Source organism: Heteronotia binoei, chromosome 9, assembly GCF_032191835.1.
Source record: "Heteronotia binoei isolate CCM8104 ecotype False Entrance Well chromosome 9, APGP_CSIRO_Hbin_v1, whole genome shotgun sequence".
Classification (NCBI taxonomy): domain Eukaryota; kingdom Metazoa; phylum Chordata; class Lepidosauria; order Squamata; family Gekkonidae; genus Heteronotia; species Heteronotia binoei.
The window spans coordinates 2,312,898-2,328,230 of NC_083231.1; the positions used below are offsets into that span (position 1 = coordinate 2,312,898).

A 15,333-nucleotide genomic window follows, 5' to 3' on the forward strand; every position below is an offset into this window, starting at 1 on the left:
ATCAAAGCTTGAGATCGGAAGACGCGGAAACCTCAGCTAGGAAAGAGGAATAAGAAAAAGAAAGTAGAAGAAATGAGGAGGAAGGGGAGAACAAACTGAAAATAATTTCCTTTAATTTGAGTGGCGTAAATTCCCCTTCTAAGCAATAAAATAAAAAAAGCAAAAAGCAAAAACTTGCACTTAGAAAGCTCAATACATATTTGTGTCTGCACAAATGGAACAAAAAAGGGTGCAGCTATATATATTAATATCTAAAGCATGGAAGTTCTTGAAAAACTAAAAGAAAAAAATGGAAGATATATGATTTTGAAGATTAGGTTACCAGAAGGACAAACATGGAGACTGACATCAATATCACTCCAAATCATACAAAAAATGATTTTTTTGAAAGTTTCTATCAAATATTACTGGATTTTCAAGAAAGAGACTTTTGCTTTTTGGAGATATGAACAGGGTGTTAAGACTTTTTTAAAAAGACATTTAAGAATGTTGGAGGAAAACTTCCCCAAAACATTTAGATACATTGGAAAAAAACTGGTCAACACTTCATCCAGATCGGGTGACCAAACTGCAGCTTGGGAGCCGCGTGTGGATCTTTCACACATATTGTAGAGTTTTTGGAGGTCAAGGAGGAACTTAATGCAGGCTTACTTTCAAGTAAGCATGCTTAGCAGCAGGACCTCAGTTGGCCTCTGAGCACTGACTTAGGTAGGTGGCTATTTTGGCCATGTGTAAAGCAGGGAAGGAGGGAAAATAGGGTGGGCATGTAAGCTCTTCACCACAGGTCACTCGGAGACCTAGAGCGGGGAAAGAGAGTGCAAGAGCCAAGGGAGCCACTGGAAGGAGGGATGGAATTAAAGAGTGCAGTGCAGAGTTCCCCCTTAGTCTCATAGCTCTTGTAGGAGCTGAATTTACTCACCTTGGTGTCAAGGCAAAGAGGGATGCATAATGATGCAAATGGTGGTCAGTGGTTTATATGGTACATGTGTGTTTCCTTTTCCCACTGGAGCTAAAAAATAATTCCCTAACCATTCTCTGCTGATTTTATAGGAACTGATAGTCCCAGGTTTTGTTTTTTAAGTCTCCTAGCATGGTCGTGTTGTAAAGTGCATACATAAGTATTCTATCTTTCCATGCAAAGAAAGTATAAAGTGTTTTAATAAACACGCATATAATATTCAACCAATTCCCCACTAGCCTTGTACTGGTTTCATGCTCCTCTTCTCCGTGGGGCTTCTGTCTAATTTTGCAAAACTTCTGCAAGGCTGCAGCTCGCTCCACCTCTTTCCCACAGCAAGCAAGATCCTCTGAAAACCGGTTTCTGCTTGCCACAGGAAAGAGGCAGAGCGAGTGAGTTGCAGCCCTGCAGCAGCTTGTGCGAATTCAGACGGAGAAGAGGAGCTGGAGGGGGATCAGCCTTCACGTCTCGAGGCTCTCCGACAGCTGACATTTATTCCGTGGCTTTTACGTTAAGCAACTTTGGCCACCCCTGATCCAGCGGAAAGAGATTTTACGTTTTTTTTCTGACAGACACCTATTGTATTCAAGAATAAATGTGTTAGATATCAAAAATGTTAATTTTTGAAAAGTTTGAAAAGCAGAGACTTTGCCAAAAATCCTAGTGGATCATAATCCAGTAGAGTTAATCTGGAGGAATGAAAGTAAGAAAGAAAAGATGGAAATAAATGACACATTATTATTACAAGATGAAGTAATACAAAAATGCAAGACAGACTTGATGGAATATATCAGTGTGAATAATGTGACAAAAATATGGAAGTCTGGCAAGGTTTATATCGGAGGAACTTTACTGGTAACAGCTGCAAGAAAGAAAAAAGAAACAAGATCTTGTTTTCTTGCAGCTATTAGCAATCTACAAGATTTAAGCACCGATAGACTCACATTCTAGTAGCTGTGTTTGAAGAAGGGAGCAGTGACTGCTGTAGACACAGGAAGATACCCTGAACCAGTGACTGAGTTATAATGGCCATTAGGGACATTGATGTAATCTTTACATACTAGTATCTAGGACAGGCAAGGCTCCAACACAGAAGTCATGGCCTTCTCAGATCAAAATGATCCATAAAGGGAAATAACTTGTGAACAGGGAGATGTCTGATTCTGGGGCAGCTGTTGGTCCATACAGAGGTGGGGGGGGCACTCCAGATTCCAAGCTGCAATTCTTTGGTTTCAATGAGCAATTGAAGTAAAATTACACATGGTGGGGTTTGGTAAGAAAGTGTTTATTGAAAAGCCAGTATCAACATATTTATATATGTATAAATATATTTTCAATGTTACCTAATTTGTGCAACATAAGAATGCAGCTGTGAACATGAGTACAGCCACCCTGAAACAATCCTGTTGACTGACTGTACTATGACTTACTCCACACCACTGGAGACTCAAAACCAAAGACAGGAAAAAGATCCCTTTTGTGGTTTCACAGTTTTGTTTTTACAGTCACAATTTTTTAAAAAATGCAGGGATACCAGAATTCCAACTGGACCACTGGTCTATCACATTTGTTCCAGTTTGGGGACTAGAAAGCTAATTTATAGATCTATCCAGATTCTGTGTAGGCCTGCTACCAATTTGGTGTTTAGTAGTTGAGGAATAAACAGAACTGAAAACCAAATGGAAAGGGAGCCTAAAGAATCCTTTTTATAACTAGTTACTTACACAGTCTTGGCTGAGCAAGTTCTGACCTTGGTATCTTCTGAGTGTTTGAAGCTTGAAAGGGAGTCTGCAGTTTGCTTTTTTTTGCATTGCTAAGAGTAATACATAAAGCATTAATCTTAGCAACTCAAAGAAACTTTTGAAGAAAAGTTATGTAGTTTTGCTTTAGCAATGTTTCTATACAATTTTACCATATTAAACCTTTTTACAAGGAAAAATGGTATAAATTTAGTAGACTTTTATGTACATAAATACTGTCCATGTCTTCCCAGAACATATGGTAGCTTTATAAATAAACATTCCTTGTTTTCATTTAAAATTAATCTACACATTTCATAAACTTGCATGAATAACTGGAAGCTGATGCTTCCACACAATATATAGCATCACTCCCCAAAACCTCAGGTGCAACTTGTTTCTATGTGTTTTCAAGGCCTCATATAAAATCATATATTGGGATCTGCAAGCAAATCCATTGTCCCCCCCCCCGCCCCTCCCTTCCTCCTCACACAGAAAAATGCAAAAACATGCAGGTTCCTCTATTGTGTCTTGTATTTGTCAAAAGGTTGATCCAGAGCAGCACAGAATCAGCCGGTGGGATATTGGCCATGCATGTGCTCCAAATCTAACATATTTGGTGGGGACAAGGCGGAAATAGGATTAAACACACACTCCCACCACCCACCGAATCGCTTCCCCTTTACCTGTACCTGTTTTTTTAAAAATATTACAGTTTTGAGACATCTCATAATTACTCTCTTTGACATAGGGTGTAGTTTGGGCAGCATGGCATAGTGGTTAGATTTGGGAGACCCAGATTGCTGTGGCAGCTGATGGGGTGACCTGGGGCCAGAGCCTCATCTACCACAAGGGGCTGTTGGGAGGATAAAATGGAGGAGGAGAGGTGAGGTGATGGTGGAAAGCGCCTATTTATGGTGACCCCATAGAGTGTTCAGGGCAAGATGTCCAGAGGTGGTTTGCCATGGCCTGCCTCTCAACTGCAACAAGGACTTCCTCCCTGGTGGTCTCCCATCCAAGTACTCAGCAGGGCCAACCCTGCTTAGCTTGACGAGATCAGGCCAGCCTGGATGATTTATCTAAAAGAAATAAATCCCTGTCAAATTTTCACTTCCAAACTGCAAACAAAACACCAGTTGCAGCAGTAACATCTGTCTGGCACTCCAGATGGGCACTGGTAGTGGAAGGGGGGTCATCATGTTGGTCTGAAGCAATAGAATGACGTCTGAGTCCAGTAGGGCCTTTAAGACCAACGAAGTTTCATTCTGGGTAGAAGCTTTCATGTGCATGCTGTGTTTGAACCCTTTTCTTGGAAGAATTGAACTTTGTTGGTCTTAAAGGTGCCACTGGACTCACACTTTGCTCTATTGGCAGTTTAAAATACCCTTGAGGAACTTAATTCTGTGCTTTCATTACAGCCTGCTATTGTAACAAGAACCTGTCCAATGGGCCGGATTCTCAGAAGCAGGAGGAGAATTTTTTTTTAAACCACTATAAGAGGACAACCTGTAAGAAGCTTGAAGGGCTGTGCAGACCTGGATCGTCACATAATCAATAGGGGGGAATCCAACGAATTCCAACTGAACCCCCTCTGCCTTTCCTCAAAAGGCTCTCCCTCCTCCTAGTTCCCAAGAATTCTGATGGGGTGTCTGCTGAGACCAACATTCTGCCTCCCTGTCACTTGGACTGGAGACCACACTTAGGCCTGGTTCAGACATGAGGTACAGAAGCCTTGCGGTGGTGAATGGGGCTGTCACCTGTTGCGTTATGCAAAAACTTTGATCTCTGGTGTTGCCAGTTAAAGGCTCTCAGGTGCTGCTGAAGACCTTTCTCTGTCTAAGAGATGCCATTCAGAGCTGGCACTACGGCCCTGCAGAAGGCAGATTCCTGTGTTTAGAAGCCTCCCTTGCAGCAGTTCAATCCTCTCTCCACATCACCACCCACCCAAGTCAATTTTTTTACCTAGTACCAGCAGGAACTATACCCAGAATTACCTAGTACCAGCAGCTGCATCTTCTGCTTGGTGCTGCAAGGAATCCCTTCAGTGCCAGAAAGCAGCTGAGTGGGCACTAGAAGGAGGCTCCTCACCTGCCAGTCAGAAGGACAACTGGAGTCTTCTGACCACAGATAGCCCCTTTGCGAACCAGGCCTTGGGTCTGGTCTGGCCCTCTGACCTACAGTGTCACACTCTTCTCCCTTGTCTTTCAGAAACAAAGTGTGCCAAAGTAACCCGGGATGAGTGAGACAGACACAACCTCTTCCTTAACAAAGTCAAATAATTTATTTGGACATATTTGCAGTGGTGCCCTTCTGCAATCATAACTGCAGTGAATCAAAACATTTGCTTGTTTTGTGAATCCATCCCGGTCACACCTTGATTTAGTGGAGAATAAATTCCACTTCTTCCAATGGCATCTACTTCCCTGGAGAGGGTACAGACAGTGGCCACACCACACCCATCAACACTTCCAAGGTTCCTTTCTCACACAGGCATCCTAGTGCATTTCAGAGTTCATTTTGTCTTGAAATATGTACAGATTGTTTGTGGCTGCGATAGCAATAATGTTCTCTGTCGGGTGCCATGCCGTGTGCAGAATCTTCTTGGTGAAGTCCAAACTGTCAATGCTGATGTCGTCTTTCCTCCGTTTCCCACCCGCGCACACCCGCCGAGGCTTGAGGACGGCTCTGGGCTTGCTGCTTTCGCGCGAAGCCTCCAGAGTCACATCACGCTTGGTGTTCCGGTCAAACATGCGAAAGAAGTTGTTGTAGGCCCCTGTCATGATCACGCTGGAGGGGGAGATAGACAGGAGAAGGGTTAAGTAGTGGCAGGAGGGCACCATCTGCTAAGAAGCTCTCTGTCAAGCCTCCCTGGATATCTAACAGACACGTTCTGAACCTTGTTGGTCTCTTGTGAATGTATTGTAAAGATTGGGTTCCAGTGATAAATAAGGCTCCAAACTGAAGAAAGATAGATGAAACGTCCTGATATCTAGAACAGACATCTTTGGAAGGGCTTCATTTAGTTCCACAAACTAAATACTGGAATATTGTTACTCCTTGGAAAGACTATTTTTGAACTGTCTTCTGTGAATGCCTTTTTGCTACATGCTCTTGTCTATTTGAAGTTCTACATGCAAGCTTTGTCAGAACACCACTGACCTCTACATTACACTGTTTTGTTGTTTAAAATTTATGGTGTCTCTTGCCTCATCACCCGACATACAGAGCACTCCCAGAGTTTTGGCCTGAGAGCAGAAGATTGGAGAGCAGTTCCCCGCTCTGCTCAGAATCAAAATCAGGTTTCTTGTGGTTTGATAGGCAGCATGCCATAAGCAGAATGTGGAAAATGGAAAGGCATCAATATGAGAGCAAAAGAAAAAGGAAGGGGAGCATTTAAAATGCTTTTTTGCTTATTCCTTGTTAGGGGCCATTTTATCCCAGCCTTCCAAACTGCTGAGCTCGGACTAATAAGCTCCACAGGGCAGCCCCCGGGTAGCGGATGCAAATGCCCAAAAAGAATTCTGCAAAAATCCTTTAACTGTTCACAGTGGAAATGCACAAGTGTATCTTTCTGTTTCCTATCAGCTGCACATGACTTATTGCTAATCAGAGAGGCTAATCAAAGGGCAAGTTACCTGTCAGACCCATTCCATGCACATTCAAACTTGTCAAAGATGCAGTCATTTTCATAAAGTGAACACAGCTTGCTTCGAAGGTAGTCGTGGACCTGTTGAAGAGCAAAAGGCAACTTTATTATCCTGAGTTTAAAAAGCTAAAGGAAAGGTCCCCTGTGCAAGAACCAGTCTTTTCCAACTCTGGGGTGATGTTGCATCATGATGTTTTCACAGCAGACTTTTTACAGGGTGGTTTGCCCTTGCCTTCCCCAGTCATCTACACTTTCCCCCCAGCAAGCTGGGGACTCATTTTACCGACCTCAGAAAGATAGAAGGCTGAGTCAACTTTGAATGGCTACCTGAACCCAGCTTCCGCCGAGATCAAAGACAGGTTGTGAGCAGAGCTTGGGCTGCAGGACTGCAGCTTTCCCACTCTGCGCTACACTCCCCTTAAGTCACTGGCTTCTCTGGGCAGGGTGGAGATGGGTGGCCTCAAACAAACATGAACAAAATAAAGAAAATCTTCCTAGAAGTAGCCTTCTTGATAGGTTATGTTACAGATGCCAATGAATCTCTCTGCCTGCCATGATGGCATGACAAGCACCCTTGCCCACTTTGTGGGGACAGAAAGACACATCTGGACTTCTCACATGTGCGGCCTGGGCTGCGGGATCTGCATTGGCTGCCGGTTGTGTACCGTGTTCGCTATAAAGTGCTGGTCATTACCTTTAAAGCCCTATATGGCCGAGGACCTGCCTACCTAAGGGACCGCCTCTCCCCATATGTTCCCCAGAGAGCACTGAGATCTAGCTCGCAAAATCTCCTAATAATCCCTGGGCCAAGAGAGGCTCGATTAAAGGCAACCAGGGAGCAAGCCTTCTCCGCAATGGCCCCTCGATGGTGGAATCATCTACCAGAGATGGTGCGAGCCCTGCGGGACTTGAATCAATTCCGCAGGGCTTGTAAAACATTTCTTTTTCAGCTGGCTTTCGAAACAGAACCTGGCTAAACTGATGAAATTGATGTGTAGCCATCCAGCCATCTTGTGGATATTATGGCCCATAGTAATGTAGCACCTTTTATCTATTTTAACTAACTTATTTATTATGTTATTGATTTAAAATTGCTGTTGTATTGTATTGTTTTATTGAACCATGGATTTCCATGCTTGTGAGCCGCCCTGAGCCCGCCTTTGGCGGGGGAGGGCGGGATATAAGAATAAAATTATTATTATTATTATTATTATTATTATTATTATTATTATTATTATTATTATTATTATTATTATTATTCTCATGGCTCTCAGCAGAAGGCGGGGGGGGCTGTTTCCAGGTAGGGACATTTCCAGATGTGGCCATTGGCCATGTGCTTTATAGTGCTGCTGGAAAGCGCTGCCCTATCTGAGTTATAGTAACTCCTAGTGGGGTTTTCAAGGCAAGAGATGTTCAGAGGTAGCTGGCCAATGCAAATATCTGGAAGGGAAATCAGCTTTGCCTGTGTTTTTTGATTTTTTTAGTGAAGGTTTGGGCATTGGCTTAGGGATGAAGTAGCCTATTCCAGTGTGACAAATAAGCATCCTGTCCAGGGCCCACCCTTCGTACCTGGTCTATGTGTGCAGGATCTGTGGAAAGGTGTGCTTTGGGAGAGGAAAGAGCAGCTGCCGGGAACCTGCTGGGGAAACTACCTGTCCAGAGGGGGGGGAACTGAGTCTCCCCTCGGAGGTTACTTACTTTGAGAGTCAGCTTTGCTTCATATATCTAGTCTCTCTCTCGCCTTTGTATACATCATATTTGCAAACATTTTATGTTCTGTTCAATAAACCTTTGCTGTTCATCTTCCTCTGTGTCTTGCCTGTCAAGTTGAAAATCTAAGCATCAGGGGTCTCTATCTACCTGAAACAGCCTTGGTCTAGGTTTCCAAATACCTTTGGGGTAGCTTTACACATGACCAGGCTTTATTTTAAAGCTGGTGTCCCCCCTTTTTATTTGCTGGAGTTTAAAGAGTCTGTAGGAGAGGCCAAAGTGGAGGAATGGCCATTCCTCAATGGAGGCTGGAGGAGGAGAAGGAGTGTTCTCTCTCTGGAAAGGCTGAGCTGGAAAGAAGGCTGCAGCAGAGAGATCCCTTATTCAAAGAGTGGTGAGTCAGTTGGAATCAGAAGAAAACGAATGTATATTCAGTCATGTCAGTTTTTCAGTTTTTTCCCCCTTGTACCATCTTTACTATTTTTCCATGTTCACTATTACTGTTCACTCTTGCACTAAAAGTTGCAACCCACTTGTTTGTTCTTGAGCACTTGCAATAAACTTGTTGTTGTTCTACTGCCTGGGTCTGAGAAGGAAGCCAAGGGTCAGGTGGGTGCTCTGGGCCCTTCCCAGGATGGGGGCAGCCAGCAGAAGGCCCTTCCCGATCCCCTGCAGGTGACACACCTGCAGAGCATTTCAACCAAAGTATTCCTCAGACTTTAAATATGCACATGGAATTAAAAAGAGCATTTCTCAAACATTTTTGGCAGCTGTCAGTTCTGGGGATCTGGGTGGCGTGGCACACAAACATACATTCCTTGGTCCTCCACATCTGGATAGCCTTGAATTAATCTAATTTTGTTTCAGTTTATTATTCAACCATCTGATCATCACAATCATTTTTTATGTGCAATCAAGAATACCTAAGTATGAACAAGACCGGGAATCACCCAGGAAGTATCTGTTACTACTGTGACAGAAAATAATCATAACATACCCTTTTTGTGTTAACTAGATTCTTTGGTCTTCTCTTGTTTGCTGCCCCCAAATAGGAACTTTCCTTCCCTCTTTGTCCTGCCACAACCTTCCCAGCCCTCAGGTAAATACCCACCAGTGTGAGAAGCCCCCACAGCCAAACATTCCCATAATCCCTGGATGGGCAGAATGTTTCACTGCCTGGAATCTGAGGGTGCTCCATGCAGCAGCCAAGCAGAATGTCTCCATCCAGACGACATCAATCACGTAGTATTTATTTATTTAAAACATCTGTTCACTTCTCCCAGAGAAAATGGCTGCTTTGAAAGGTGGCCTATCAAGGTATGCCTAAACCCCGCTCTCCCAGGGCCCACCCTCAGATCTCCAGGTATTTCCAAACCTGGAGTTGGCAGGCCGACATCACTAGCAAGATCTCAAGGGTGTGAGTGTAGGAGAGGATAAGTGTTCTTTGCCTGAATTGTCCATGGACAGAGCTACATCTTCAGACAATACACCAAATTACAGTTATTTTGGATTAGTACTAGTTTTATAGCCCAAACACAGTTTGGAAAATGTCCAAACATATTCACACTAACTGCATCAAGCAAGAGAAAACAATAATTCTAGGAATGGCAATAGCATATATTAAATGATAGCAGAGTTAAGTGGTACACCATTGACATTTTTTGTTATTGCTTAAAATATCTGTGCAATTGCAACAATCACAGGACATTCCAGCTCTAGAAAAGAAACATCACACACCTGGTAAGTTTCTACAGGCCTCGTTTCCATATTCAGATCCCAAACTTTGACAGTGAGGTAATCTCTTGCTAACATGTATCGGCCACTGTGGCTGAATTTGACATCTGACACAGAGGAAATAATTTCGGAGAAAAAAGATCGGCTGCTCGGGTCTTCTGGTTCTTCATAAACTGGGGAGGACAGGGAGAGGAAAACAGTGAAGAAGACTATGCAGAGATGCTCACATCTGTCCTTCATTCCCCCCCTGGCCTCTTCAAACTGTTCAGAACAGAAGCAGACACAAAGCTTCTCAGCCCTGATGGAGAAGAAGGTGCCGGCCTCCATAATTCTGCAAAGAAATTAGTCAGGTGGGACAAAGAGCAATGCCATGCTGCTAGATGCGGGACCCAATGTCTGTAGCACATGCCACAGTCCCAAGGGTGGAACTGTTATCTTAGGTTTGAACTGGCAGGTCTCACAATAACCACTGCATAAAGAAACAGATCAGCAAAGCCCGAATAGTACACAGAAACAACCTGCTTTGAGACTGACCCAAAGGAGATAACAGAACACCACTGATGGCCACCTACTGATGGTCACCTACTGCTGCCCGCTCAAATCAGCTCAGCATATTACCCAGGATAGGCTGAAGAGCTCTGATAATGATCTCTCTAATGCCGCCACAAGCTTTTGGTGGCAGGCCTTTCTGCACCTATCCGCAGCCTCCTGACCTAAAACAAGTTCTCACCACCATTAAGGCACCATACTGTCAAGTGCCTTGCCATTTTGATATTTTGCTGTCTGATATTTTGCTCCTTGCTGCTTTGCTTCGCGCTGTGCCTATTTCTGTGTAACTATTACCATATTCCTCTAGCCTAGTCTTTTTTTTTAGGATTTTATAATTTTATTAATTTTAACTACAAACAGAACACCATTGGCACTACCCAACGCAGTATCAACACCCGTCTCACCGAACACAAGAGACACTGTCGCTTGTTTCAGCCAGAAAAATCAGCTGTAGCTGAACATGCACTTCAAGAAGGAGACCACGTCATCCACTTTGAAAGAACTGAAGTCCTTTCTACGGTCTCACATTATCATACAGTCTTCGCAGTGGAGGACGGTAAGCAGTGGGGTGCCGCAGGGCTCGGTACTGGGTCCCATCCTCTTTAACTTGTTCATAAATGATTTAGAGTTGGGAGTGAGCAGTGAAGTGGCCAAATTTGCGGATGACACTAAATTGTTCAGGGTGGTGAGAACCAGAGAGGATTGTGAGGAACTCCAAAGGGATCTGTTGAGGCTGGGTGAGTGGGCGTCAACGTGGCAGATGCGGTTCAATGTGGCCAAGTGCAAAGTAATGCACATTGGGGCCAAGAATCCCAGCTACAAATACAAGTTGATGGGGTGTGAACTGGCAGAGACAGACCAAGAGAGAGATCTTGGGGTCATGGTAGATAATTCACTGAAAATGTCAAGACAGTGTGCGTTTGCAATAAAAAAGGCCAACGCCATGCTGGGAATTATTAGGAAGGGAATTGAAAACAAATCAGCCAGTATCATAATGCCTCTGTATAAATCGATGGTGCGGTCTCATTTGGAGTACTGTGTGCAGTTCTGGTCGCCGCACCTCAAAAAGGATATTATAGCATTGGAGAAAGTTCAGAAAAGGGCAACTAAAATGATTAAAGGGCTGGAACACCTTCCCTATGAAGAAAGGTTGAAACGCTTAGGGCTCTTTAGCTTGGAGAAACGTCGACTGAGGGGTGACATGATAGAAGTTTACAAGATAATGCATGGGATGGAGAAAGTAGAGAAAGAAGTACTTTTCTCCCTTTCTCACAATACAAGAACTCGTGGGCATTCGATGAAATTGCTGAGCAGACAGGTTAAAACGGATAAAAGGAAGTACTTCTTCACCCAAAGGGTGATTAACATGTGGAATTCATATATTTGGCCGCTGTGTGACACAGAATGTTGGACTGGATGGGCCATTGGCCTGATCTAACATGGCTTCTCTTATGTTCTTATGTTCTTCTTATGTTCTTATACCCGCCTGAACAGAGAAGCTATTGAGATTTACAAACACCAGCACAATTTTAACAGAAAGGAAGAAGGCATTTTCATCCACCAATCTTGGTACCCAGCTCTGCAAAACGTCCTACAAACGATAAATTTCAGAAAGTCTCAGAACAACCAGCAAATTCCACAGAACAATCAGCACAGTCAACAACCATCTTCCTTATCTTCAAACCCCTTCCAACCTTCCCAGCAATTAACACAGAACAATGGTCACATTCAACAGCCAGTTTCCTTATCACTACCCTTCCAGGAAGCCCCACCAAACAATGGGCACATCCACAAACCAATTGCCCTTTCATCACACCCCCTCCAGCCTACAAATAGAAGCTCTCCAGCAGCCCTGGCCCCACTCAATGCACAGCAGCCAAGAAGGTCTGAGCGCCTGCTCCGGCTGCAACGCCACTGAGGATGTTCTCCGCAGCTGAGAACGAAACGTCTGGAAGGAAAACTTTCTCGAGTAGAACACGGCACTTGATCCCGAAAGATTCTACAAACCCTAATATCAATTATAATTCTACCTCCAAATAAAATACCCAGATCATTCTACCTGCAAGTATAAAGTTCTCCCTATATTTTACCATCTTTGTCTTTCATTATAGAAATTTTTTACTAAACTAATACTAGCAATATAAATCTAAACAATTCTTCTTGAACACAAATATATATAAAAAATTTTTCAAGCCATCTCAACACAAAGCTGTCTGATTTAGCTTAACCATGTTATAAGCACAAACTAATTTGCTGGTTTAACAATATCCTTATTAAAATAAGCACATAAAAATCCTATCTTTATCCTTAACAAATTAAAAAAGATACAACATAATAATTTGTCTATGTCTATATAAACAGTTTCTCCAAAGGAACATATTAGAGACAAATCTACCAGATTACAAAATATTTGTGCTATCTGCCTTTTTAACAATTAATCCAGCTCTTATATCAATATGAGCAATTTCACCAAATAAACATACTAAGAATAAATCTGCTATGTAAAAATAAATGTGTTGTCTGCACTCTTTAGCATTGATCCAAATTAATTGTATGTTTAACTAAAATTTTAACAACACCCTTCCTTCCTTAGGATCTCCCTTGGTCTTTTAAAATCACAAACCAATTCATTATTAATAATTCCATATTTGTTTACTCACAAGGAAAACCAGAACTCAGGAATCCTTCTTCCCAAAATTTTAAAACTTTTGGATTCCATTAGGTTCTATATCCATATTATACCAGAGAAAACCAACTTAGTGTAACCCAGGCCTCACACTTTGCCTTTTAAAATCGCATGCCAGTTCTTATTGAGAATTCCATATCCAACTATCCACAAAAAGGGGAAAAGTTCGAGTCCTTCTTCCTGAAAGATTTCCACATCTTAATTTGCTGGCCGGGATGCACCTTCTCTCTTCTCAATGTGGCCTGCCCTCTCATTAATGGGAAGAAGAATTCAGTACCATTTCCTCCTTTCAGCATGACTTCACTCAATCTTAATTTTTGGTCTTGTTTTGTAACTACGCCATAAGGATCCATCTTGGTTTTCTTTTGTTCGTTTCGGAGCGGATCACTTTCCCATTCTAATTCCGCAGACGTCATCAGAATCTCTTTAGCACTCAGCTCCTGTATATTTAAAAGTTCGCTAGCTTTCAGCATAAAAGCTCCCATTTGCTTTCTAATTAGCTGCATTAATGAGCAAAGATCCTGTTTCAGAAAAGTGATATTACATAAGATATCTTTTTTATAAGACATTTCGCTTGGCAGTGCCATTTTTCTCTGTCAGCAAACTCAGTCTCTTAATTCAAGTTGAAAAGTAGCTTAAAGTCCAGTTAAATCATCATTCCGAATCAGCTCCAGCTGAGATTTCAAATGTTATCATGTCAATTGCAGTCAGACGACAGGAACAGATCTCTCTAGAATATATCTATGTTCAGATCATATTGCACCCAAATAATAGTCTCTTTAACATATATCCAATTATAATCTGGGTTGATTTAAGTATTTTTATTCAGTCCAATTCAAGTAATTACTGATACTTAATATTGCTCATAGACTTTTCGAGGCCTCATTTGCAAGAGAAGTAGGCGTATAATCAGCCTCTATCCCTTCCTTTGAGCTAGCCGCTCATTGTTATGCAGAACAACCCATCCAGTGGTATTGAAAGCTTACTTACTTGCCAAGTAGAATTGTCACACTAGAAGTAGAAAGGCGATACATCAAAGACTTACTGAAAAGAGCGAAAGAAAGCAGTCGGGCATTCATCTTTTTCTGCTGCTACGACAGCTATCATGGCGGCAGAGCCTCGAGACATGCAAGAAGCACAGGAGCAGCTGCCGCTGTGCCCCTAGCTCCCCGCAAAAGTCCCATGCCGAAGAAAACCCCCTCCAGGGTCTTCCTATGGGGGCGCCACGTCTGTGATGCCCCTCCAACCTCCTGATTCAAAGGTGCTGCAGGAGGATGATCTGTGGACATCGCTGAAGGCAAGATGATGTAACCTGGAAGCTCCCTCTAGCCTAGTCTTAAGGGTTATCAGGGTGACCAAGGTCACTCTTTCTAGATTATGTGCACCTGCAAATGGAATGGGAAGAACTTTGGGGGAGGGATTGTTGTTTCCCGCTTTGCTTCAAAAATGTAACGGTTTTGACTAAAGCTATAAGAGTTGGGAGAAAAGCCCACCAAGACAGTTTTCGCAAAGGCTGTCCTGCCTTGGACTATCGTTCCAATAAAGTGCCATTTATTATATGGACTGGTTGTGATCATTGAACTGCCGGGGTCTTGACACAGCCCTGCAACACACCTAGACACCCCCTCTGACACCTTCAAAACTCAGGCAATACTATGATGGGACTTAACTATAACTATTCCATCTCCGGTTCATCCTCTTGCTCATCCTCCAGTGTAATATATGTCATCATGTATCAAGAATAGCCCTTCTGGGCTCGCTGTTGGGTGAACAGGACTTCCCTTATGCAAAAGACACAAAGCATAATATTCAGAAACCAACATTTCAGCCTACAAGGCATTCTGTCAGTGACCTCCTCCAGAAGAACTTCAAAGGGAAATGGCTAAATTAACATCCATCAAGACATTTAACATGATCTCTCAACCAGAGGTAACAGCAACCTGAGATTTCTATGTCATTTTAGGTATAAATATCTTGCATTTCCCACCCCATAATTTGTTGCTTATTCCAGCTATGCATCTCTAACTTCCTGTTGCATCTCCTTAAGCACACCAGTGAACCGGGTAGCTTTGGATTAGACCTTTCTAACATTTCCCCTTCTACCCCCATTCTGCTGTGCATATAAAATGGGAACAGATAGATTTACATTATTCATGCATCTAAAAACTCTTAAAATTTCTGCTGATGGAAATGTTGTTAGTCATAGAATCATAAAATCATAGTGTTGGAAGGGACTTCCAGGGTCATCTAGTCCAATCCCCTGCACAATGCAGAAGATTCACAAATACCCCTTCTTCCCCCTCCCCTCTCT

At 42.8% G+C, this 15,333-nt stretch overlaps 1 protein-coding gene across 3 annotated transcripts in view; it reads right to left on the reverse strand.

Moving 5' to 3' along the window:
• Window positions 1-4,977: 4,977 nt before the first annotated feature.
• The window catches only part of PPP2R2C (protein phosphatase 2 regulatory subunit Bgamma), a 118,957-nt gene continuing 108,601 nt past the window's right edge, over window positions 4,978-15,333 (reverse strand). For all 3 annotated transcript variants that reach the window (XM_060246130.1, XM_060246131.1, XM_060246129.1), the window contains 3 exons: window positions 9,791-9,960; window positions 6,333-6,424; window positions 4,978-5,484 (listed from right to left, as the gene is read on the reverse strand). In XM_060246130.1, coding sequence (XP_060102113.1) covers window positions 5,193-5,484; window positions 6,333-6,424; window positions 9,791-9,960 — 554 coding nt within the window. In that variant the 3' untranslated portion in view covers window positions 4,978-5,192. The remainder of the gene's footprint in view (window positions 5,485-6,332; window positions 6,425-9,790; window positions 9,961-15,333) is intronic.